Genomic DNA, 27,556 nt, shown 5'->3' on the forward strand with positions numbered 1-27,556 from the left:
TTGAGAAAACTAGAGGTAGTAAGAGGTAACACCTGGTATTTGCAGAGGTAAAACGTGTTATTTAAGTTCACAGACACTCATATTGTTTAACACTGCCAAAGTCCTCTGGAAACCTAAATCAATACCTGACACGATGAGGCGTTCATAGATGGCTATAAACTTTTTAGACATTTGCACTTTCGTTTACTTGCTGATTATGGCCTGCAGTAAAACTGGTACCTATACACTGACATTTTTATCCTTTCATGAAGTGTGAATTGCCTGTAATATTTATCTTTCATTACAGCTAAATTTGATAAAGTGCCACATCAGTAGCCTGTGGATTCTATTAGCGCTGTGTGTGTGTGTGTGTGTGTGTGTAAATTTAGTAGCTTAGAATGATAACAATGAACACTTTTCTTCAATTACTAGAGGATATTTTAAATACAAACTTTGTATGAATCCGTCTCAGGTACACTGAATAGTTTATTCCTTTGACATTAATTGCTAAAGTCTGTGTAGTGAGCTGTGGAAAATACTTGTGTCTTGTTTCTCATTAGCCGGTTAAGTAGCTAGGCCTGCTTGCTTCAAATAAAATATTTTGACTGTTGTTCTTTTTCTGAAGCAAGTAAACAGACCAGTAATCATTTATTGGTGATTGATTCTCTGTCATCTTAGCGCAGGTCCAGATTATAGAGCATATAGACACAATTAAGGCTTTCATGGTGCAGGTCCATTTGTTTCACTTTTCTGTAAGACTGAGATCTAGCTGTGTAAGGAATAGAGAACCAAGAACTGTTTGCTCCATTTCATTGCATGTCATTTGGGCGGAGAAGATCAATAGACAAAGGGGTTAAAGCATTGGTGCTAATCTGGCAGATGTCCACTAAAATACTGGTTGATTATCCCCTTGGTTAGGGATCAGCCATTTAAATGGGAATATATTATAATATAGTCTAAATGTATATCTGGCTATCAGTGATATAAAGAGAGTTCAAGTGACTAGGAAAAGCTGAAGCAGAAGTGGTCTGGATGAGTTTTCTTTATTTCTCTTGGTGATACTCCAAATAATAAAAGTTAAAAATAAAAACAGAAAAAAATACATAAAAGACAAATATTTAAATCAGTGTGTATTTAATAATAAATATATGGCACAGTGGACTTTTAAACGGATATTCAACTAGTTTTAAATATACATTTCTGTAATGGAAACTGAATAGCTACACTGGCACTCTGTGTCTCTGGCTTGATTAGCCCTGCTTATCTCTTACATTATTCATGTCATAAAAATAACAAAATGTCACACAATAATGATTAATTCATATTCATTGCTGTATGAACTTCACAGGAAAAATATTTTGTAGTTTCTTCTGTAAATATGTTATGAATTTTTTTCTACTTTATGTTCTTGCTTTTCATATTCACTGAGTCTAAACAGACTTTGTAATCCTGTTAACCCTGCTAGTAGAGTTTCCAAATGTTTAGATATACATGGTTCAGCTATACATCTCTCTTGGTTTCAGCTAGGCCAGGTTTAGATTTTTGCAATAGCTGGAAGGTGGCCTGGCCAAGAACCCTAATGTTATTTGATACAACCTCACTCATTCCCCGGGTTGGGGGAAAGGGACTCAGGAACTCTGTTTCTCACTCTCTCTCTCTCTCAGAGAGAAGAGTGTTCCTTCCAGTTGAAAAAAGGTGGCAGAGGCGGAGCCATCTGTAGCAGGGTTCTCAGTCAGCATTTTTGAATGTGAATCACTCACTCTTGTATTCTTTTGTTATTAATATTGTGCTGTTGTTTTTCATTTTCTTATCTCACTGCTGCTGCCAGTAAGCAGTTCTTACCTGAACCCATGATCTTGGCCTTTTGTGCTTCCAGTTCTCAACTCCATCCCACCACATGGGGAATGGAAAACAGGGTCGGGGGCAGTGAAAGAGAGAATTGTGTGGTTTTGGAGAGTCTCAGTGGGGGCACTGAATTTGGGAATACTGTTCCTAAAGCAGGACTACATCCTGATTCAATTTTTAAAGCTTAAATGGAGCTGTAAGCATTATAACTTAGAGGTTAAAACTTGTCAGGATTTTCAAGATCCCTAAATTCCTGAACAACCCCAAAACATCTCCTGAGTTAAAAGCTTCTGAGGAAGACATTGAAGAATACTTTTGCCTTCAAAACAGGTATGATGGATTAACGTTGGCTGGCTGCCAGGTTCCCACCAAGCTGCTCTCACTCTCCCTCTTTAGGAGGGCAGGGAGAAAAAAGATGAAAAGATTTGTAGGTCAAGAAGAGAGCAGTGTGATGGCTTACCAGTTACTGTCACAGGAAACCATGTTAATTTGGAGAAAAATAATTTAATTTATTGCCAAATTTAATTAAAAAAAAAAGAGTAGATTAGTGAGAAGTAAATGCACCTTCCCTCCTCACCTTATTCTTCCCAGGCTTAACTTCACTTCCTCATTCCTGACTTTTCTCCATCCTCCTCAATGAGCAGTGCAAGGAGGTAGACAATGAAACTTTGGTCAGTTCATAGCTCTCTGTCTTTGCTGCCCCCTTCTCTTCACACTTTTCCCCTGCTCCAGCCTGGGTCTTTTCCATGGCTCTGTCATGAACTAGTACAATGTGTATCCTTCCTACCAGGCAAGTTCTTCAAGAACTGCTCCAGTGCATCTGCTTTCCGTGGAATATGGTCCTTCAGGAAAAGACCGCTCCTCATAGGTCTTCCATGGGACTCAGTCCTGTTAGAAAAATTGCTTCTGTGTGGTTTTCTGCACAGACCAGTGCGTCCTTCCTGGCCTTCAGGGCAGCAACCTACTTCACCATGGTCTTTTCCACAGACTGTGTAGAATCTGGTCTGGCATTTGAAGCACTTCTGCTCACTTCTTCTGCACAGACCTTGGTGTCTGCAGGGCTGTCCCTACCATATTTTTCTCACTCCTGTTGCAGCATAGTTTTAAATCATGTTATCACTGAGACACCACCGATGTTGTCGACGAGCTCAGCATCCCTTGGTCTCAGGTCACAGACACCACCTCCTAACACTAACCACTGCCACCAAAACCTTGCCACATAAAGCTAGAACAACAGGAGAAAATCTAGTGCCTTTCATTTGTAATACTACTTGCATGTAGTGTTTTCACTAGCCAATGATTTTTGCCCTCTTAAATTTGGCAAAATAATGTTTCTACAGTACATCCTCGCAAAATAAAGAAATATTTTGGCTCAGGAAAAAATAAAATACAACCTTGAATGTTACTTACTATGGAGAAATGGGAGTCTCTTTAATGTAAGACTGTATGATGAATTTTGTTTCTGAATGTTAAGTTGAATTCTTGCCATTCTTCTCTGTCTTCATTAAAAATGTGCCTCACAAAGGAAGTATGACAGATTGAGTGAAACATATATTTGAAAATAAACAATATCTAGTAGTGAAAACAAAATCTTAAAACTAAAATATTAAACAAGAGTCACATTGGGGTTTATCTGGTTGTCCCAGGTAGTCTGTTAAAATCCAGTTGTCAGCTTTCCTCCTCTCAGTGTTTGAAATGTACCAAGGATTTCCTGTCCTTCTTATGCTGATATTTAAAGTAGAATTGATCAATGTTTCTTGACATTTTAAAGATCTATTTCTTATCTATATGAACATTATCTAATATCTACTCTTGTGAGAGAGGCCTATTTCTTTATGGAACACACAATAGTTTGATCTTTTGGAGAGTAAATTGAAATATTGAAACATTTGAAATATTTGGGAAATACCATTTTTCATTATATACCTTGCTATTAGTTCTGTGTTTAGGCTTGTAATTCTAGGTTTGGAGTTAAAAGCAAAATCATAACATTGTAATTTCTGTAAACATGAAAAAACAGTCATGTTCTGAGAAGCATTGATTGTACTCTCAGTCTTGTTCTGACTTGATATATTTGTCCTGAGAAAGTGTTACAGAGTGTTTTAAAATTATTGGATGCTTTCTAGATCTTCAAGAAGTCGTAAAAGATCAGATGATTTTCATTTCAAAACAAATAGCTGATTGAGACAGTTTTTCCACTATTCTTCATTATTTTCTCAGTCTTCTGAAAATTTCTGTAGCAAAATCCCTATGTTTCCATTACAATCAAAGAAGAATCATCTTAGATAGTCAAGCTCCTACTCAAAATTCAGGCTTTTAGTGTGAAATGGGCTTATATAATTTATTGGGGTCTCTCGAATCACTGTTTTAAATCTCTGCTTTTGCTGGGTTTTGATTCGGTTGTTTTTTTGGGTTTTTTTTTTAAGTATTTCCCAAGCTGGATATGACATATCAGGTTCAGGACTTCCTTAGTTTTTTTTTAATTGGAGACTAACTGGATGTAAACAGAACTATTCTGCTTTCCACCTATTTTTTTCTACCTATTTCTCTTAGAATTAGAAGACAGTGTTGTCATTTGAAAAGAATTGTTTTAATCTCAAAGAGCTGTGTATAAAGCATCTTATATGAATATAAAAATATTTTAATCATAAAGAATCTTGATAATTACTCTCAAAAATGAAACTGAGTCCTATTTATCAAAATACTTGGAAAGTTTTCTTAAAGTGGATCCTCATATCTTAAAGGCATTTATCATTATTGTGTGACATTTGTTCTTTTTAAATCCCAAAACACATTTTATAGAACAGATACTTCTGTTAATTTTACACTTTTGTTGAGGAAGTGAGATCTGGCCAAAGCTTCAACTGCTTTGAGTTTGCATTGGTTTTATGTGGTATTACTAGAAATCTGTCTATATAATTTCTTTGAACGCTGTGAAGGTACCAAGGATACCATGGTTTCCGGAAAATTATTTGCGTTCTTAGCCTTACTTTCAACAATTTTCCAATTTTCTTGTACTGCATCTGAATTTCTCTTATGTTTTCCTTGAGTTTCTCACCTTCTGATGTTTGTTTCTTAGAGCTACCTTTTTCTTAAGTAGTAAAACCGTGCAGATGGATATAACAGATACTGCCTCTTGTGAATCAAAGTGTGACAGATTGTGTCTGTAAAAATGAAAACTAAAATTAACTAATTTGAATCAGCACACAGGAAATTTAACATTGTTACCAACACATTTGGCATTAAAAAGTTGTGCCTAGTAGTCTTCACTATCAGATGCAAGATGACTGGATCAGTCAATTTCTCAGTGTGCAATACTGTATGTCGTTAATACTTCAAAAACTAATCCCTGGAACATTAATCAAAACAATGGACTTTTGAAAAATCTCCTGTTGATGAAATTTAAAGATTGCTTTATGCATTAGTCTCTGGGACCTAAAACACAGTGTAGTTTATACTTCCATAGACTAGAGCTAACTAATTCTCTCAACATTGGCCTGTAAGTGTGGGAAAATAGTGGAAGATTGGCAAGGAGGGTTGTAAATATGCTCAAGTGGCTTTTAGCTGGGGGGTCAAAAACACATGTATCATAGTAATTGTTTTTGGCCTCATGTGTTGGATGAGTAGAGCATCTGTGTTTAGATAACATAGGCCTGTCATAGTCTATGGGGCCCTGTCGCACACGCTTGAGATTCCTGCCTGGCTGTGGGAAAGATCAGAGCACAGTGGGATATTGCACCTGTGCAAATCCCTGAGATACAGGTGAGACCTGCAGGTCTGATGATGTTCTAGCATGGACCAAGTCTCTGCAGTACCTGTGTCCCTTCTTTTGTGCCCCTGCCTGAAAGCTGCTTCAGAGGTCCCAGCTTGGTGAGGTAACGAAAACAAGCTGACTCTGCATATGTGGTTTTATGGTTGTTGCTGCATCTGCTGTGCCAACTCACACAGAAAGTATATATTCCTTTTGAAAATTGAAAATGGAAAATTCTTGAAGGTAATGTATTGTTCCAACAATACGATTTTATATAACAAACTACTTTTTCTTAATTTATGTGAAAACATTGGTAAGAAATTAGTAGTATTTCAATGAGTTACCTGAGATTTTATGTTATACAGTGACTAAGTGTTGTCTCTATATAAAATTATGTACTATACTATTTGATGGTAAAAATTTTGTATTTCAGAGATTCAGCCAAGGTGGTCATGCATTCAGCTGATGCATTTGCACCTGTGGCCTACCTTCATTTTTTAAAACTACACTTGGAGAATAAGGCAAGTATTTGCATTGCATTGCAAATGTTGTTTTCCTTTAAAGCCATATGCATGCTTTCTAGTTGTGTTGTTCTGTTACAATTTGATGTGAACCATCACATTCTCATGTAGGTGTTACATTTAAATAACAATGGGTATGTTTAGCTGAATTTCAGAACTTACCTTTAGGAAAGACCAAGCACACTTGTGTCAAGTGAATGAATGGAGTAGTATATTTGTGTCGCATTTTTCATCTTGAAACCTCAAGGTGCTCAATCAATGTGGTTCAGTCCAGCTCATGTGCAACCTGGGTAGAACAGCTGCACTGTAGAGCACAACTGTGTTAGGAAACCAGATGAACAATACTGATTTGTTGGGAGGTGGCATATCTTCTTGATTTTTCTGTTATAAAGTGGATGATTTACAAACTTGCTAACCGGTAAGTGCTTGAGTTTTGAATGTTCTGGAGTTAGGTTTTTTTCCAAATGAAAAAATACATCTAATGAATTACTTCTAATCATGTGGAGATTATTTTGGTCAAAAATTTTAAAGGGTTCTTTATTAGTTCATTGGAATTAATTTTATTAACTTATGATTCTATAGAAAGAGCAGAACAGGAATAGGAGCTCTGGTGGTTTAAATGTTGCAGACTTTCATGTGAGCAGAACTAAGGTCAAAACAGACAATATTTTTCTTTGCATTTGTCATCACTTTTCTGTTTTTCATTTTATTATTTTATGGTTAAATTTACTTTTCTTCCTGAGACTCTACAAGTATTAGTATTTTGTTGAAGAGAGTGCATCATGATCTTTCTTCTATTGTTGCAGTCATCTTTTTATAGCTCTTCCCGTCTTTCTACACTTTGATGATAGAAGTGCAGAAATTATTACAGAACATTATTCTACTGGTATTTCAAATTTCATGTCCCTTAAGCAACATTTGCTCCATGTCTTTCAATAAATCATGCCTTCCCCTCTTCCCTCTCCCTTTTTTTTAATTTTTTTTTTTAATCTTATTGTTCCAAGCAGATAAAATACCTCAGAGTTTTTCTTCCATGATGGCCTCATTTCGCCTTGGAAAATAAATTGTATTTCATCCTGTCAATTTCTAGTTTTGAATTTCTTTCAAAAATAAAACATTAAATATTTGTGTGGGAGACTGTGAAAAGGTTATCAACTATGTGAAGTAAAACCAAGTAGGCTGAATAGAGGAAAATTTGGGAATGTGGCATGGTGGGGAAGACTGATAATATATTGATATTTCTTGGGGGGCACTGACTTTATTGCTTATGGCAAACTTGACGTGAAAATGTACCATACATCACTACAATGTGACAGGCTAGGGAAAATGAAAACCACAAAGCTCTACATAAATCAGTGGAAAAATCATATTAAAATGCATAACATTTGATATAAGAATCAAGATTTTACTTTTATCTGTTCAGTAGCTCTTTTCCCCTTCTTATGTAGATGTTTTAGATTTGGTTAAAGCCTCACAGTTTCAGGCATTGTTGTAGTAAATCTTATTTCCAATCCATTGTAGACAAACCTATCACACCTTGCAAGGGGGAAAGTTTGCAGCAGCTTGCCCTGAATTTTGGTACATAAACTGATGCATATTTAAAAGGAAAACAGTCTAATTTTTGCAGAGCATTAATATCTTTTGGCTATAGATTATTTTATGTCATGATAAAATAAACTAAGTTTTTGAGAAATTATAAATATGGAGAACCAGTCAGTCTTTCAGACCATTACTGTTAGCATCATTTAACTGCATAATAATAAAGACATGCCTTCAAGATTGATATGCCTGAAGTATTGTACTTTTGCTCACTATTTGGAGCTTATAAGCCTGTGGAAAAATTTAAGCATCAGTTAGTATTCAGCACTTAACAGCCAATCCTATAATAATAAAATACTGCAGGAAAAAAACTGCTTCAGAAGGAGAAATAATTTTAGTTTGAGGCTTTCAAGGGATTACTGAAAATTGGGAAAAATAATACTCCATTAAGAACAACGTGTAAAAGTAGCCACTTTTGTAAGCATTTTGTAGAAAATATTGACTCCACAGTGAAGTGTAATTCTAATAAGAATTATGACATCAGTTTTGTTATAATTACTGCTTTGAGATAAACATATTTTCAACTGTATTGTGTATTAATTTTGTCTTTGTTATTTGCCACAGGTGTTTATTTTACATTCCTTGAATTTACTTTTAAAATAATTTTGCAATTATAGCTAGTGCACCTTGGTCTCTGCTGTCTTTCCTCCTCTGTAATGCATTTTCTTTAGCTAAATCTCTTCATGTTTGACTACAAAGCCTGCCTAGAAATTTAGTTTAGATTGTTTCTGGCAGCAAAATGAGCCCTTGTGTCTAGGGGAACATAACATTGGACTTACTGTTCTGGTTTAATATATTTCTGTGCAATTTCAAGACTTTTTTTGCATAATAATTGAAGCTTTTTTTAAGCACTCCCACTTTTCTTTCATAAATAGTCATACAGAAAAGGCTAAAGAGAAATAAATACTATATTTTAATTTTAAAACTATTAAAATTTTGGCCAACAATGTTTGTAGGAATTTTGCAGAATCATTAACATTAAATAAGAATGTTAATAAAACACTAATGCTCAAAATTTGGGAATGCCTCTTCTAATTCAGGGTAAAAAACAATGTCACCACTATAGATACCTAGTTTCATCAATATTTTACTATGCCAAGATAGTCACTTCATACACTTAAAATGTAGAATGTGTTTTCTTTTTATTTTTCCCATGGGCAGCAATTTCTGAAGCATATTCTAGAATCTTGGAATTAAGTGTATTGGCCTTCTACTCAATAAAAATTAAATTCTGAGCATTTTCTATTAGGAAAAATAGAACTGTAAAACTTTTTTTTTTTTTTTTTTTACTTTGTTGGCACAATGAACTTGCTTTTATTTTCTGCTATATTCTTGTATTGTGTTGGCTTTGTAGAGATCAGAAACAGAAATTAAAGCTGTTGGAGTTTCTGCTGATGGGAACCTACTAGCTGTTGTTCATGCTTTCAGATTTGCTCTTTCCTGCATTTAATAATGAATACTTTGTTTCCGAGCTCCGGTGAGTAGGAGCACACACATATCAAACAGTACAACATGGGGAACTGCGGCCCCTTAAGTTTGAATAGTCCAGAATTAGAGGGAATCATGTAATTTTCTTTCTATACTTTTCAGAAGAAAGGAGCCCATTTGCCTGTGAGAGATACAGGAATCATGCCTGCTGCAGCTTTTTCCTTTAATAGACCATGGCATTATATTACCTATTATAAACTGATATTGTGTTTTCCTTTTTGTAAAAGATCTTGACCTTGTAACTGGAACACATGTCAGAAGTGCAAGCAGTTTGCACCTGTAAAAGGCAGGAGATCTATTGTACAAGTCTTTTGGAGAATATTTTAAAAACCTTTATTGAGTTCTGTAACTTGTACATTTGTACATTTAGAAAAGGTTTTCAGGAGATATTTGTGTGCCATGTGTACTAAAAGCACGTAATCGTATAGGTTATATATGATTTAACATTGTAGCCTATTTCTGTCCAGTTCCTCAGTAATTATTTTAGTTAATCTACATTTAGAACATCAGCTCTAGAATAAGACTTTGTCAGTGATGTCAGGGCAAATAGGAGGGAATTTCAAATTTCAAAACATGTTTGGTTGGTGGCATTATGGGTAGCATTTTTTTAATACTTTGTCATCATTGAATAATATTTCTCCTAGGCAACCTGTAGTTTCCCTTCTGCATCATAAGCATATAGATAACCCTTGCAGTTTTGTTTTCAAACCTTCATAACAAATGCCACAAAACATTTTTTGTGCTGAGATTTATTTCAAACTCTAAGATAATGCATAAAGGATTTTCTTTTCTACTCTGATTGATTGCATATTCAGTCCAGTTCTCTGAGAAAAGATAATTTTTAGTTCTCTTTTCATAATGAAGATACTTTATTTGAAAGTACTTTGAAGTAAAGGACTTTCTTTCCTATGATTCTGTATATTGTACTCAAAATAATGCAAGATACATGTGATCTCTCTCATTATATTTTATTTCAAGGAGTTCTGTTATCAAGGTACGTCACAAAGAATAAAGATATTATCATAATCTTTTGGCTTCTGAGCTCTCTGCTCCACTGTATTCTCATTGTTGCTCAGTGGGAGAGTTATCAGTTTTAGAATTGTGTTGTGATAGGTTTTTATACCAGTTTCTGTAGCAGAGAATGTAAGCTTTTTAAAAAGACAATCTGTTGTTTTCATAAAAGACCACTGCATGGAATTTCAGCTATATCAGTCAAAGTCCTAGCTCCAAGGCTTTTTCAACAGGAGAATTTGGATCTTGGAACACTCGTGCATTTGCTTAACTTCATTCTGAGCGCACTTGCATCGATGACATGAGTTATGTGACTATAGTTAAGTGTATGCATGCATGCAGGCTCTGATCCAAAATTAGGTTGGTATCACAATGTACAGTGGGTGTGGGAGAAACTGTGTAACAAATGGAAAAATATATTGCTTCTGTGAAGTAACATGAAAATGTTATGTGATAAAATAGGTTCTGTAAGATTTAATTAAAATGTCGTTATAGCAAGCTTGATTTTTTTCTTTTTAAAGTGATGAGAATATTATTCAAGGAAAGTTACTCTGTTTTACCTTCTTAGATTACTTCCTCTGTTGAGAGGAATGGAAGACCAACATTTGTATGGATTTAGATATAGCTACTGAACAGACTATGGCAGCTCTACTTAGGCTGGTATTGAGCCTGTTGTTCCTTGAGTGCCTGGTCCCACACCTAATACTTCTGCTGTAGCCTGCACCTGGGCTGCTGCGGGAAGTGATTGATTGCCAATGGTTTTGAATGAGTCATTGTGATGTATCATAGGCATTGAAATCAACAGACATCCCTAATTTATTTTACAGACTTTGCATCTTGCAAGTGATTTCTGATATTTCACAATAATTCCCAAAAATTTTGCAACTGACCGGATTTTTATGTATAATTTTATTTATCTCTGTGAAGAAATATTGATAGAAGCTAAATTATTTGTAAAATACGGAGTTACTTAGGAAAAAGGGATGTGACTGTAGATGATACGAAAATTTCACATGGCATGAGTTTGGGATATTTGTAACATTAGCAAATTACAAAGCTACAGGGGAGTTCTCTATGTTATAGCAAACCAGTTGTGATAGAGTCTTTGAGGCTCACTCCATACTCATGATTTTTTTTTTTATGAAGCACATCTTGCAGAACTCCAGAAGTCATGTTTAGGAGCGTAGATGAAAGCATTTTAACTGGTGGCATAAAAATTGAATAGGTGCTCTTTTCTTGTTCGCTTGCAGAGCATATAAATTTGGTCCTCCACGTTAGGGAATGGGGAGAAGTTACACATCCTTAAGATCAGCCTCAGAGGATATTTGTGTCTCTAGTCCTCTTCAAAAGTGATTATGTAAAGCTTAATAAAAGGGAGTAAAAAACTGTCAAGCTGGAACTTTTTCCTTTCCAGTTGACAAGGTGTTTTTTTTTTTCCTTCTGATGGATTTTTACGACATAGTGAAGTTAAAATCCAGGTGATGTAAAAACAAAACCCGAAGCAGCAGTGTAGTGGCATCATTCACATCACCATGTCTGTGCATGCTTACTCGCGGGTAGGACCAAGAGGTGCAAACTCTGCATGTGTTACATTTGAACTCCCCTGAATGCCCATGCTGCAATGCAAATTGATTTTTTTATAGTGGGTGCTATGAATTACTCAGTGAAAGTAATTTATTTAGTAAAACAACAATTTGCAAGAAGCAAGTGGTAGCACTTCTAGCATGTGATGGTGCTATACACTCCGTATATCTCCATGAAGTGCTTTCTTGTAGATAAAAAAATAAACTTTTAAAATAATTTAATTTTCTTGGTTCTTGTAGCTTAAACCATCTTAAGATCTTTTTCAATTACAGATTTGTGTTCCTGCTTTATTTTTAAGTCATACCTGAAGGCTTAGGAGCAGTGAGACATCCCTCTGGGTAACGGAAAAATGCACCCTCTGATGGCAGTAGTCAAAGGTGTAATTCCATGAGTGGGAAATGGGGCAGATGCTGCTGGATACTTGTCTATTGTAATGTTGGTATACGTGTCATGTTTGTGCTAAATTGCAGTTTTTGTCTGGGCTATTATGTTGCATCTTCTTGACTTCTTTTAAACTCTGATGTACAATTGATTCATATAAATTAGATTATTGCCTTGACTTTCATGTCTTTCTTGGATGAATGAATAAAAATAATTCAAATCAAAGAACATCAGCCCCTCTTAGATAATGGACTTAGGTTTACAGTGCTATAAAACTACCTATGACCTCTTTTAGAGTCAGCAGAACTGAGCTTCCTCTCACAGGTAATGATCTTTTTGTAATTTAGCCTTTCCTCAAAATGTCCAAATTCACTCCTTTAACTTAACTGGATCCTTTTTCACTTCAGCAAAGTCAAATATTGAGGTCAGAGTTTAGTTATCACAAATTTCTTATGCATACTATAGTTTTCTGCCTTTATTTTTTTGACTTTTTTTGTGATTAATATAAAGAGAGATCTTTAAAGTTGCAATAAAATAAGTTCTATTTTCCACAGGAAAGAAAAAAAATACAGTAAGATAAAAATTACTTCACAATATAATGTTAATTTTTTTTAATGACATTTCGCATGGAACACGAATTTATTAGCTAAAGGAATATTCAGATGTTTCTAATCCCTATTTAAGGATTGTCGAAGGTTTCATGTTTTGTCAACATTTTAACTTGCCTTATTTGGATTTATTATAATTTTTGTGAATTTAGTATTTAAGAAGCCTGCGGTAAAATGCGTCATTTAGACACTACATGAAATTTGAGATCTTTGGGAAGAAATTTCGTTGATCGAATCTGGCATTACAGCATGCAATGGTGTTTGATTATGGTTTCTAGGTAAATTCTGTCATAATTCATATTGCTTTTAGGTAGACAAGTGGTGCTACCCAAAGCTAGTGGTCCAAAAGTTAACGTGCTCTGCAGATTAGGCTGATTGGACAATCGGATGGGAAAGAGTAAGGGTTCTGATTGCTCTACAATTAAGAAGCAAATTTTAAAAAAGAGACAAAAAACAAAACAAAACAAAAAAACCACAAAAAAGTATGCTGTAATTATGTGGCATTTTGAAAATGTAATGAGCACAGAATTGTTGAAGACTTGTTAGTAAGCACTCTGCCTGTGAATTTTGCTTTAAAAGGTACAATGGGTAGCTTTCTCTTCCTGGTTCTGAGAAAGCATTTGGTCAGAATGATTTTCCTTCCTTGTCAAGAAATTACTTCAATGTATAGATCATGGGAAATGCATTTTTCTGTTAACTCATACCAAAGTGTTTGATGGAAAGGATAGTTTTTGTGAGACAATAACGAGATCTTTTTTTTTTTACAGACTGCCTTCATTCATTGTTTCAAAAAGCTTTAAAACTTTCTTATTGATCTTTCACTCTATTTCAAGTATTTAATGAGAATGTTAATGATAAAATTATTACTTTTTAACTTTTGTTCCTTTGTTCACTTAGTTTATACTATTTTTTTGAAAATATAGTTGTCTTGCATATAATTGTGGGATACTATTTCTTCATAATAGTATTCTTTCTGTCTTTATTTTTGGGTCTCATAATTTTTCATACCCACTCTCCTCAGTTACTAAGTCTGCTTTTTTCATCCATTTGATATGTTAACAGGAATATATTATGTTTTACCAGTTCTGCAATCTAATGGGAATTCCTACTGCTATTCTTTTGTGAATTGTTCTATGATATGTACCTGTTGAGCTATAGTATTTTTTTGTAACTTAAACATGTATTTGAATGATAAAATTGATGATTTCATACTGCTTGACATGCTGTTTATTTGCTTATTTTATAATGTTTGTCTCAAGCAGGAAGGATCCCCAGGTACTTTTGTGGTCAGTAGATGTTCTTGTGAGATAAGCTGCACAGATGATGATATTTTCCCTTCATCAGAAGAGTATGAACCACAAAAAAATATTCCCGTCATCTGGAGGACTTTGAAACATAACTCTTTGGATTTCAGTGAGTTTTGCACAGTTTTTAAAATTTTAGATAAAGAGATTGACTATTTCATGCCAGGTGGTAATTACTATACAAGCACGCCTGAAAAAAATTGCTTGACCATAGTAATTAGTCTGAAAAAAGAGATCCTACTAGAATGTTTTTTTCTGATAATAATCAAGAGGTCTATAGAAGTGGAGCATTTCACTTCTTTTTTTTTTCTTTCTTTCTTTCCCTCTTCCTTTCCCTCTCTTCCTCCTGGAAATACCACAACATTTCTGTTAACTACCTACATAAATGGGTAAACTTCCTGAAAACTAAGCTTCACAGCTAACAGTGTTTGGGTATTGAATAATATTTAGATCTTTGGTATTTCTTGAATAAGGATAAGTGCCTGGTGAGCTTTAAAAATGTCTAAACATGTTATGCATTTGCAAAGGTTATCAGAACCAGGTTAAGCACCTAACTTCCAGTAAAATTTGGCATATAAGTTTGAAAATCTGTTTTTATGCCACTTGGATACTTTTGAAATTTTTAGCTTTTCAGTGTCACATCTTGTGCTGAATCTATAACCAAACAGGTTGAGAAATTGTAAAAGATCAGCAAAGATGGAAAGGAGGGGGAAAAGTACTGAAATTCACAGCTAATGCTCTACTTGCCTGCATATTTTGTGAAGGCAGTTCTGGAGAAGGATTTGGGAGCTTTGCTACCAGAACCCTTACTGTTATATCTGTTCATAAATATTTTAGAAGGTGTTTTTACAGTTTGTGGGTTTCTTTTCTGTCTTCTTCTTAAGAAAGTTCTTCTTCCTTAAACAATTTAGAATGTATCCTTGGTTAATCTGAAACCTTTCTTTGTTGTAATCATAGTTCTTTTCTTCATTTCCCATAGCTAAGACATTTCAAAATTCAGGAAAATCCCTGAGTGGTTACCAGTGGTTTTCAGGTATCACTGCCCACTTCCTTCCGTCAAAGGATAAAAATGCTCAAGATGCAGCACGGGAAGCATTTTCTTCTCTCAGAGGTGCTTTATTACATTATCAGTATCAGTTAATACATTATCTGCTGTCATTGATTGTGTTTTTAACGTGGTCTTAAGGAAGAATCTGTATTTTTATGTGGTTTTATAACTTTATATGTTGTGGTTGTTGGTTTGCCATCTCATTTTTCATTGGATTGGAATCTTTGATATCAAGACTGCCAGTTTAATATTTAACACATCGTAATTTGTCTGGCTTTGAAGACCCTGGAAAGCCAGAGTAGTGTTCACATCACGATAAAAACACTATTTCCACAGTACTTGCTCACTTTATAGCATTCTTGAAAAATATATAGTGTGTGTGAGTATGTATGTGTGCTATAGATGTTGTCTGCTTGCTAAAACACATTTGTGCTTCCATATTTTTAAGTTTTCTAGAAAGCTGATATACATTTTGGCATCTAGGATTAGGTCAGTAGCAGTAAATCTCATTTATATTCCTAATGTAAAGGCAAAATTGCTATCTTGGGAGTCATGAAGTCCAGGTTCCTTACAGGATTCTGACATATAAAATAAAATGTTCATGTTTTTGTTTTGTATTTTTTCATGCTAAAGTTTAAGTAAAGAATGTTTGTACAGGCTTCTTTTCCTTCACAAAAATGGAAATAATTTTTAGTGTCTAAGTGGGTAAACTCATATTCTTGGTTATGCATTTGCATGAGATATTGTCCTATCATCTCTTATTTTTTTGCATATCCAGTTGAGTATTCATGATTGAATATAGAATGATAAACCCTAGAATTTTTTTTTTCAGAAGCAAAGTTATACTTGGTAGAAGGTCATAAAGCTAGTTTTTAATTGTTTGGAAATCAGCAAGGTGGATATGATCAGACTTTTACTGAAAAAGGCAATAGATTTTAGTGTAAATCTGCATATCATCTATAAGGTGAAGCAAGAGGGTTGCACAGTCTGTTGGTTTTTTTTTTTTTTCTTCTCATTATATTTGAATGGACAAATATATCATTATATTTGCTTGTACAAACATTATGTAATTTTGCCTTAGCATCAGCCAAAAAAGGTTGTGTCTGACTAGTGCAGTTGCCTACTGCTTTCAGCAGATTATTTGTATCACCTGTGTGATGGGAAGGAAAAAAAAAATGTGGTTTTCTGATCCTTTGCAGAAAATTTTAGTTCTTATGTTTCTTTTAGTTATTCTCCTTTTGGAAGTGGATATGGAGACTGAATGAATTATGGTTCTGTCATGACAAACAAAACAATTTGTTTCTGAGAACTTAATCTGCAAATGTGCACAAGGCTTATTCAGAACACATATTTCAAATCTCTACAGCAGTTCAGAGTTATTGTGGTGAGAATGGAATAAGCACTACTTTTAAACTCTTTGCTGAGTTAACTGGTTTAACCAAATGGGTAAAGTAAATGAGTGCTGACAAAAGGATTTGGAAATGGAAATTTATTACTAGAAGCTGTGAAATGTTCTGTAGAATGGATGGAATTCTATGAAGCCAAGAATGGAAGGAAATGTAGTATATTGCTGTTTATACATTTGTTTTCTTAAACTCTCATGTTAAACTTTTTTTTTTTACATATGATTGGAAAATGACAAAGATTAATGTGCTTTGTATAGTATAAAGCAGCTCTGATGTAGTTGTATCATGGCAAAGTTTCATAAGCTTGAGGGAAACTGGATTTTTACTACGCTGAAACAGGCTGAAATTCTTAAATGCTACTTCCCATAGGCAGTTTGGATACTGTATTTTGTGGGTCTCAGCTAAGGATTCTAGATAACCCCTTAATAAAAAACAAACAAAAAAACCAACCAAAAAACAACCAACCAACCAACCAAAAAAAAAAAAACAAACAAAACAAAGCAAAAAACAAAACAAAAAAAAAAACCCAAACAAACAAAACACACACACACACACACACACAAAAAAAAAAAAAAAAAAAAAAAAGCTGTACTTCAGTCAATGTAACCTTTTGGGGCAGTTCTGCTTAAGTAAGGGTGAGTCTCACCTGATCATATTATGAAAATTAATTAGAAATTAATTAGAATGGCTTGAAATTCAACAGAGAGTTTGTAAGGTTTCTAGCAGCTATGCAATGTAGGGGTCCTGTCCCTGAAAAACAGAAGTTATGAAGAGCCCAGATGTTGGATTGCTAACCAGTTCATCATGTATGCCTTTCTACTAGAGAGAGTGCTTTGGGGGTCAATTTTATGTTGATTACAAGCTGAGGGGAAGTTGACTCCCACCATTTTTCTAATCCATGCAAGGGAAAAGGGGATAGTACTTTTACTTAGGAGATATTTTTTAAAGTAAAGGTAGAAATTATGAATTTACCCAAATCACTCCCTTCAGTTTACTGTGTCCACAAATTAGAGTTAATTTGTTGGCTCATATATTTTAAATTTAGAGTGGGGATGTTTGTGTGTGCAGAGGTATGTATCATTTGGTTGAGGGCTTTTCCCCCCTCCAGTATTTCATATAATGCTGCAGAACTTTTAACTGCAGACCTTCCTTCTTGACAAAAGTGCTGGCTGTAAATTCAAAAATTGTCCTTGTTTCCTCCTAACTGATGATGTAACACCTGATAATGACCTAGTGATTGCTATCTGATAGCATTCAAATACATTTCTATTTCCATACAGAATTGCCATTGTATGGTAATTTATCAGGTGATATTTCTGGACGTGTATTGTGATCTCATAGGAGTTTCATGTCAGTTGCTATATAACCCCTATCACTGGTGCACACTTCCTTTTCTGTGTGTGAATTCCCCTCTTCAGATTGCCTTTGTTATTGGCAGCATGACTAAGTAAAGCTGAGATATTTAGAAAAAAATTCACTATTGATGTGACCAAACTAATCTTTATGAAGGTGTTCAAAATTCTGAACTGTCTTTAAAAGTCCAGAAAAGTTTTACACAAAAATTGTTCTCACTAAAGTGACAATCTTCAGAGATTGCCTTTATACCCTCCTACTTCTCAACTGAAAAACAAATATATAAGGATATATACATGTGCACACTGTAACATTAAAAGGCAAGATCCCCAAAATTACAGAGAACTTTACATGGCTTATTTAAATTAGGTCACAGTTATTCTCTAAATATCTATATTCAGAGAAGATTTTGTCTTTAATTAGTTTCTATTGCTCCTGAGCTACAAAAGAGACACTGCAAAGCTGACCATGTGTCTTGTTGTGTGATGGACTATATAAGAGTAATACATTCTCTCTGAGTGCTTGGACTGGAACATTCTATGCATGCACATTCAGATGATCTTGACTTCTCAGTATCTCTTCTTTAGCTCTCTGCTTTCCTCTGCTCTCATCTTTCCTTAATTTCTCCTGTGGCCACTTCTGTTTCCTATTGTCTGTCTTGCCATTTATAATTCTTTGTTTATGCAGAGATTATTATTGCAGTGAGAGTTTTTAAAAACAGCTTAGACAAGCATTCCTCTGGAATGGAATATAAATATTTGATCTTTTCCTTGAAGGTGGCTATTGTCCCTTCCAGTTCTGTATTTTTGTGAATCTAAGTCCTTTGTAGATTACTAGCTGTCACAGAGTGAGCACCCCACCCCAACCCCCAACACGATAATCAAACTTATAGATACAAGTAATTCAGGCTGTAACATATCTACATGCATGAATGCATGATGTGTTCTCATGGGGCAAGAATTCATCACTGCTCAGAGTGGATAAAATTTATTTTGAAGTCTGCTTTTGTATATTTGGAAAACTAACGTGAGAAATAATAATAAATGGGGAAAGGTAGTGTATTGCAAAATCTTCAGTCATGTTTAGACAACAGTTAGGTTATTACCAGTTGGTTTGGCTGAACAAAACCACGATGTCTATGCTGTCTTTCTAAACACATTTAAAATATTCTGTCTTGAACAGCCATTTTTTTTTTAATCCTGCAGCTAATTTGGCTTCAGAGGGATTGAAACTGAAGGATATTATTTTGGTTCATCTATATATGAAGAGCATGAAAGATTTCAGTGTTATAAACTCAGTTTATGTAACAGAATTTGATTTGTGTCCACCAGCAAGGTAGGATTAGACTACTGCTATAGTATATTTATGATGTACTGTAATAAACTGAATTATTGTTGCCGTATTTGTGAAGCATTTTACCAAATGTTTGTATCTCAAAGAAAAAGACTTTTGAAGTATTAACATCACAGTTGCTCATGTCAAAAACGCTAGGGTTAGAAATTCCTGCTTTAATATGTACCATAAGGTTTACAAATGCCCCCCCATATGGACTTACAGAAGGATAATACATGGTTTGCATGTCTTAGTTCTTTTTTACTTGATTGAACTGACAACTGTTTGTATTGCTGGGATTTTATTTGCTTGTCTGTTTTAATCCCTTGACCTGTTGGCAGTGCTTTTCCGAATGCAACCCAGGATATCATCAACCCTCTTTGCCACAAGGGCACATTGTTGGCTCATGTTCAAGTTGGTGTCCATCAGGAATCTCCAGTCCTTCTCTGTAAAGCTGCTTTTGAGCCAGTGGGCTCACAAGAATATATTGGACCTTGGGTTTGTTCCTCCCCCAGGTGTAGGACTTGCAGCTTCTCTTTGCTGAACATCAAGTTCCTGTGTGCCTGTTTCTTCATCCTGTCAATATCCATGTGGAAGGCAACTTGCCAAGGATACACTCTGCCCCATCAAGTAGGTTAGGAATGGAGATATTGAACAGGAGGGGACCCAGTATAGGCTCCTGGTTGTTCAGGAGTCCTCTGAGACTTTGTGCCACTGATCCCACCCACTGGGCCTAGCTGTTCAGCCAGTCTTCGCTCCACCTCACTCTCTGCTCATCCAGCCCCATACATCAACAACTTCTCTATGAGTGCGTTACAGGAGAAAGTGTCAAAAGCATTACTGAAACCTCACTACCAATGTTAAGTCTTCCTTTGTGACAAATGTTACTCACCTTGTTCTATTTATTTTGTTAAATACAAAAGCAAAATTATTATCTCAGCAGTTGCTTGGGAGTCACATCATGAGATACTGACAGTTATTTCAAAACTATATTTAGGCTGTTTCTTTTCTTCCACTGCCTATATACACTTGGCTCTAGTTGAAGACAAATACTGGACTAGATGGATCATTGGCTAGATCCAATCTGATTGTTCTTAATGTCTTGTGTTTCCCCCAGATAATCGCTCTAGATAGACAGCTTAGCTGTGCTTCCATGTTCAGTAAGAATTCAAGTATGAAATTACAGGGATGATAACACTTTTATTCATAGATAGACAAAGCATAGTTTTTTCAATATCTGTGGTACAAAATCTTCTATGTTGCATCCAAGTCTACATCTGACAAAATCAAACTGCTTGGAGGTTTTATTGTGCACTGTGTGATTCCTGTGTTATTTCAGTGTGGTGGGTTTGTTTTCCATTGGAAATTGGATAAAAAACACCTAGCCCATGAAATTTTTCTTTTTTAAAAAAGATGTGTGTTAAAACTAATTTTCTGTTTGTATTTTTTATTGCCCTTGTCAAAATGGCTTATTTCTTTTTACAGTAATTTGTAATTTTTTACAGTAATTTCTTACGCTTCTGAGATAATATGCCGAGAATGCAGAACTGATACAGCTTGAAAAATTTCACTTGAATCATAGGTTAATACAGGTTGCAAGAGACCTCTGGAGGTCATCTAGTCCAGTCCTGCACTAAAAGCAGGCTCATACCTCTTGTCTCCTTCATATGTTTAAAATCAACTGTTCAGCAAATTTCTAATGAAAAATCCTATATTTTATTATCTTATTGCAGAATATGAAGTGTAATAGAGGCTTGTGAATTTTAAGTATAGCAAGACAAATAGTTCAAAGACATTGTTAAGATAATCATCTGTGGTGGTTCTTTAGAGAGACCCAGACGTCCGTCGATGGCAAAAGGCAAAGAGTCTGCTCTTTCCGGGGTGGGGGGGGGGAATCAGGACTTTATTTGGGTTCCTGCCCCTTAAGCTGCTTGAGCTCCTTCCCCATTCCAAGGCGAAAGAGATTGCCCCGACCTCTCTCAGGGCTTTTTCCCAGGGGGGATGGGCCCGGAGGCAGGGACAAGCCACTACGGAATCAGGGATAAGGTGGGAGTGGAACAGAGTTGGGTTACATTTCAGTGTGGGAGGGTGGGCACTGCCGAGCAGGGACAAACCTCGTGATACAGTTTCCAAGGGGAACAGGGGATACCAAAGAAAACATTACAAAACCCAATATAAAAATGAAACACAATATAAACCCAATTAATGCGCTACAACAATCATCACATTCCACTACACTGCCTGGGTGTCAGACCCAAAACAAGTGGAGAGAGGCTTCTTCAAGATGCTGACTGTAGGCCAGGATCATTAAATCAGCGAGAACCGGGAGGGTTGGCTGTGTGTGCCTTCGAAGGAGGGATCTAATCCTTGCTGTAAACACAAAATTATTCTCCACTCCTACATGTTGTAGGTTCTCTTTATAATACTTAGCTTTTCCCAATTTAACTTTCATTTCTTATGCCTGCATGTTTTAGGCCTCCACATTTGCATAGCCAGCTACATAGCCTTCCATCAGTAAAATAACAAGGTAGAAAGATGAGAAAGTTGCAGGAAAATGTCTTTTTGGGTTTATTTTTATGGAGCAAACAGTTTTCAGAGCATCAGCATTTCAGTATATCCTGAGTAGGAAGGGACCTGCAAGGATGATCAAAGTCTAACTCATGAGCCTGCTCAGGACACTTTGAGAGTCACACCATGTGCCTGAGAGCATTTTCCAAATGCTTCTTGAGTGCTCTCACCACTGCCCTGGGGAGCCTGTTCCCAACCACGCTCTGGATGGAGAACCTTTCCATAATGTCCAACCTAAACCTCCCCTGACACAATTCATACCATTCCCTCGGGTCCTGTGGCTGATCACCACAACAAGATCAGTGCCTACCCCTCCTCTTCCCCTCACCATGAAGCTGTAACTGCACTGAGGTCTCCCCTGAGTCTCCTCCAGGCTGAACAGACCAGGTGATCTCAGCTGCCCCTCATATGACTGCCCATTAAGATCCTTCACCAGCTTCACTGCCCTCCTTTGGATACTCTCTAACAGTTTATATCTTTCTTATACTATGGCTCTCAGAACTGCCCACAGCACTTGAGGTGAAGCCGCCACAGTGCAGAGCAGAGCAGGACAATCCCCTCCCTTGCCCAGCTTCAATGCTGTGCCTGATGCCCTCAGGAGAGGGTTGGCCCTCGTGGCTGCAGGGCACTGCTGACTCATATCCAACTTGCCACCGACCAGGACCCCCAGGTCCCTTTCCACAGCATTGCATTTATGTTGCATATTTGTCTATGTTGCATTTTGTTCTGAAGAAAAACTGTACAGCAGTTTGCATGGTTGCATCATTGCATTATGTACAGAGGCCTGGTTGTGGAAGTTCTCACAAGCAGTATGCTGGAAGCACTGACTCGGGTGTGGATCTGCAATAAATCTGCAAAATTGTCTTGAAAATTTACCAGGCCAAGCAGAAAATCCATTCATCCATGCTTATGATGATGGTAATGAGGAAAATCTACTATATTTACATGTGGGAGGTGAGAAGAAAAATAGTTTTCTTGGAAGAAATAAGCAAGATGGGAAGAATTTTATAAGGCTATGTAACATGATATGTAAAAAGAACAAGTAATTTTTTGTTGGATTCCTGCTGGGAGCTAAATGACTTTTCTATGCATGGACTGCAAATATAATTATTTTTCAGGCTTTGAAATGTTGATTTCCCTACACAGACCCTCAAACCCCCTGCTTTTTAACTGGCCACATGCAACACACGTCTATTCATCAAGGCACTCAGTCTTCCTTGGAGGAAACAGAAGTGAACTTTATAAATGAATGCTTAAGTAGATTTTGAGTCCTGTCAGATGTATGTATCTGTCATACAACTTAAAGAACAGCGGAAAAATATGCTAGTGTTACAGATAACCTGTGAGACGGTTGTAAAGGAACTATAAGCTTCTGCTTTTTAAAAAACTTTGACACTGTCTCTCTTGGCATCTTCGTAGGCAAACTCAGGAAGTGTGGACTGGGTGAGTGGGCAGAGAGGTGGATTGAGAACTGCCTGAATGTTAGATCCCAGAGGGTCATAATCAGTGGTGCAGGGTCTAGTTGGAGACCTGTCACTAACAGTGTGCCCCCAAGGTTCAATATTGGGCCCAGTATTATTTAATTTACTCATCAATGACTTGGATGAAGATGCAGATCCCTTCTCAGCAAGTTCACTGGTGGCACCGATCTGGAAGGAGTGGCTGATACCCCAGAGGGCTGTGCAGCCCTGCAGAAGGACCTCAGCAGGCTGGAGAGATGGGCAGAGAACTGTCTGAAATCAACAACAGCAAGTGCAGGCTCCTGCACCTGGGAGGAAATAACCCCACGCACTACAGGCTGGAGACTGAAGTGCTGGGAAGCAGCTCTGCAAAGAACGACCCGAGAGTCCTGGTGAACAAGAAGCTGTTTGTGAGCCAGCAGTGTCCTTGAGGAGATAACAGTGTTAATGCTAGCAGGTTATTACAATACTCTAACTTTTGTTGTATGGTCCTGGTAAAATTTCCTAAGATAATGTCCAGACAGAAAAAAAAAAAAAAAAAAAAAAAAAAGAAAGTTGGTTACAGCAAAATTCTCTTTGAAAAAAAATAATTATCTTGTGTTTTCAGAGTATGTGTGGAAACACTGTTACCTGATGGAGTGCTGTTTTGCATTGACTGCCTTGCACATAAGTATGACATGGCAACGGATGATGTAGTAAATGATGAAAAGCTGGTCATGCATGTACAAAGCATTTCCCACTGGGCACCTGCCAGCATAGGACCTTACAGTCAGTCCATCAAGGTAGGAATTTTTGTTACTTCATGTGAAATATATGCCCCTTTACTGAAACGAATGCAGTTATAAAGTCACTTTCTCTCTTCATTCTCTCTATGTGCAAAAGAAAATGTGTAAAAAAAAAAAAAAAAAAGAACATTTTGAATTTTTGGTTTTAAAACTTGCAGATGACTTGCCTCTCATCAGTTCTTCATTTTATGATAACGTAGTGGTTTCATGTTCACTAAATTCTGGTTGCCAAATTTAGTGTAGTGGTCTTAGTGTTTATTCCTTTTCTGTGGGAGAGAGATTAGGAGAAAAGCAAAGCAGGCTCAAGCTCAAAAATGAAAAAATAGTTCTATTAATACACACTAAAAGAATGGAAAAAGAAAGTTGGGAAAAAACTAACACAAAACAGAATGAAACTCCAAAAGCACACTTCCCTCCCCCTACAAACTGTTATCTTTCCTACAAAACACCATAAAGAGACAAAACCTGTAATTTTCAGTCAGTTTCACCATTTGAAAATAATCTTTCATCAATTCTTTAGGAGAAGAGTCTCTCTTAGAGTCATGGATCCCACTGACAACCTAGAACAGTTCTCTTGTGTGTTTTTTAACTGTCACAAAAACAGCTGCCCGGGGAAACCTGCTTTTGGGACCTCTTCCATTAGCAGTTTCCCAAGCTTCTTATGGGTCATAAACTCTTGCATGCTGGGGTGTCACCATTTAAAGATGAATAACTCCAAAGCAAAGGATTCTTCATCTCAAGGAACAGAGATATCTTCTCACTTCTTCACTGGCGCAGAGGACTTCTCATCTCTATCTCTGTTCAAGCATCTTACGGGATTAATATCACTTGGTCCATCACAAACACTTTTTCTCAAATCCACACACAAATCTAAATAATCATCTCCCTAAATGCACATCTTTCCCATTATTTAAAAGGATAATTTACATATAAAGTTCATTTCCATGGCTCAATAAGGATGGAATGACAAACTCCTCAACCCCCTGTCCCAATAGTCTTTTCACTCTTTCTCCACTGACTTCATCCTGTTTCTTCTCTATGTTCACTCTGTCCCTTTCTTTTCTCTCTCAGGGAAGTGTTAAGCCTTAGAAGTTTCATTTTGTCAGGAAAGGGTTAAATCTACCTAGAGTCTTTTTTTCTCTCTTGCTGCAGCTCATGGTGTTAGATGTTCAAGGCCACATCGGTGAGGGAGGGAAGAACTCACACAGAAATCAGAGATCAGAGCACTCGGGCAGTCTGAAATCAAAAAACCCAGGCAGGATCATAAATGCCTTTTTTGCCCACCCCTCAGTGTAAATCGGGGCAGCCTTGGCCTAAACGGGGCCCGTAGTTCTTATCAGGAGCCCGGCAGAGATCTCTTCCTGCTCCAGGGAAGTTTGGATACAGTAGTTGTTGTAAAGCAGCAACTATCCAAGTAAGACAAGAGAAAAGAGAAGAGAGAGAGAGAAGAGAACGAGAAGAGAAGAGAAGAGAAGAGAAGAGAATAGAAGAGAGAGAAGTCTAATCCAGAGAAGCCGTAAGAATACATCCTCCATCTCCTATACTCTCCTCTCTCTCTCCTCTACTCTCCTCTCCTCTCCTCTCCTCTCTCTCCTCTCCTTCCCCACCACACCTGGAAGCCGATGGGAATCTGGACCAGCCGGGTTGCCAGTCCCCCAAAGCGGCAGAGAGCAGCAGCACAACTCGATGTTACCTGTCTATTTCTGGCCAAAGAGAAAAGGGCTGACCTGCAGGGAAGCAGGGGCTTTTATATGGGTGCTGACCAAAGACGCATTTGACATTGTCAGTGGTCAAACCAGATGCCAATATTCCAACTAACCTTCTGATAGGTCCCTGTCCTTTCTAAAGCAATTCCCAGGTCCTGACCGGGAAATACATTCCACATTCCTCTATGACTAAAAAACTAAACTGTGCTAACCCATGACAGATAATAAAACTGGTTAAATTGTTCTTTTCAGAGAATCTCAAGAACAGCATACTTCTGTTGTATATTATATTTAGACAAAAAACCTGTCATACATATACTTTTATAATCTGCCTAGAATATAAACAGAATTTAGGAACAGCTGAGGATATTTCAGTTTCCTTGTTAAAGCTCAAACTTTTTTATAGGTAGAATCAATCCTAAAATGGTTACTTAATTAAATCCTTTTTGAGGTTTGTGGTACTGCTAACTATTTAAAAGAGCATGAAGGTTAAAGAACTGTTCTATTTTTCAAAACAGTAGCAAACTGAACAGAATATTACTATTTAGAAGAATGAAAGGAAGCAGGAAAACATCATGAAAAAGTGACAAAAAATTTGCATTTAAAAAATTTCTCCTTATATGGTATTTTCTGTCCAGCTAGTACCATTCTGACAATTCATGAACTGTCTCAACCTTCTCTATTGCAAAAAATATATGCCTATCTTACCAATACTCTTCTCATGTAATACGTTGTCCAGTGTTGTGCAGACTGATTTAAGCAAGACTTTATGACATCTGTTTAAATTACCTGAAATATTTTTGATTCCACAAATCTGGTATAATAGCCATGCAATTCTACTTTGTTTTGTCTTTGTACTATTTTACAAAAAAATTCAGGAACATTATTTTGCTTCATAAGCTCATGTGGAATTTGTTTTATTTTCAGGAAGAAATGCTTGTAGGTTACTACTGTATGAATCTTGTTCTTTGCAGGAGGATTTTATCATCTCTCTAAATCCATTTTTCTTGAGAAAGCAGGAAGTCAGTTTATTAAACTTTATTCCATTCAGTCTTACACTTCAGTTATCATAATTGTATCATATCATGCATAATCCTTCAAAGATTAAAATTAATAAACTTTGTATCTTTGTTACTTGAAGAAACTTCTCTCACATTGCAACTAATTTCCATATCCTGGAACTGCCATCAACTAAATTCAGAAGAGTGTGTAAACTGAAAATTGCTTCAATAACCCAGTGAAAAATCTTGTGCTTCAATTGTCCATAAGCAGGTACTGCCGGATCTTCTGGTGGTGTGGGACAGTCAGCCTACCCCAAAAAAAGTTCATATCTCTTCAAATATAATGTAGCCAGTAACACTGATCAGCAATTCAAACATTTAGGAAAATCTTCCACTGGTGTGTTTTGTTTTGCTTCATTTTTTTCTACCTCAAGAGGACATCTTAGTTAAGCGATATTATTTTCCCTTACAGTATACAGTAATTATTTTTAATTTTAAAAATTACTACAAGAGTAAAGTAACAGTAATGAAAAGCTGTACCTCTGCTACATGATCACTCATTTGTTGTGTTTTACAGCTGTGTTCTGTCTGTAGTCCACAAACACCTGTAGGAGGAATTGGTAATATACATGGCAGCCATAATTTTATTTTTCCTTTGCCAGATTTTGCCTTACTACTACCAACAATACATTTCATCTGAGTATCAATATTTAACACTCTGGTTTTGTCTTGCTAAGAATTTTTGACTTTTGATAGCTTTTCCCTCTGCAGAGCTTGATATAGTATATGTCAAATATACTTATAGTATATGTCAAATATACTAGAA

The 27,556-nt window shown here is 36.3% G+C and overlaps 1 protein-coding gene across 1 annotated transcript in view; it reads left to right on the forward strand.

Annotated features, from left to right (window-relative positions):
• DPH6 (diphthamine biosynthesis 6) overlaps positions 1–27,556 on the forward strand; it is a 196,975-nt gene that overhangs the window by 64,042 nt on the left and 105,377 nt on the right. The window contains exons 8-12 of the mRNA XM_058421188.1: positions 6,009–6,100; positions 14,034–14,180; positions 15,051–15,182; positions 19,084–19,213; positions 23,846–24,020. Of these exons, the coding sequence (XP_058277171.1) occupies positions 6,009–6,100; positions 14,034–14,180; positions 15,051–15,182; positions 19,084–19,213; positions 23,846–24,020 (676 nt within the window). The remainder of the gene's footprint in view (positions 1–6,008; positions 6,101–14,033; positions 14,181–15,050; positions 15,183–19,083; positions 19,214–23,845; positions 24,021–27,556) is intronic.

This window comes from Hirundo rustica, chromosome 6, assembly GCF_015227805.2.
Source record: "Hirundo rustica isolate bHirRus1 chromosome 6, bHirRus1.pri.v3, whole genome shotgun sequence".
Lineage (NCBI taxonomy): Eukaryota > Metazoa > Chordata > Aves > Passeriformes > Hirundinidae > Hirundo > Hirundo rustica.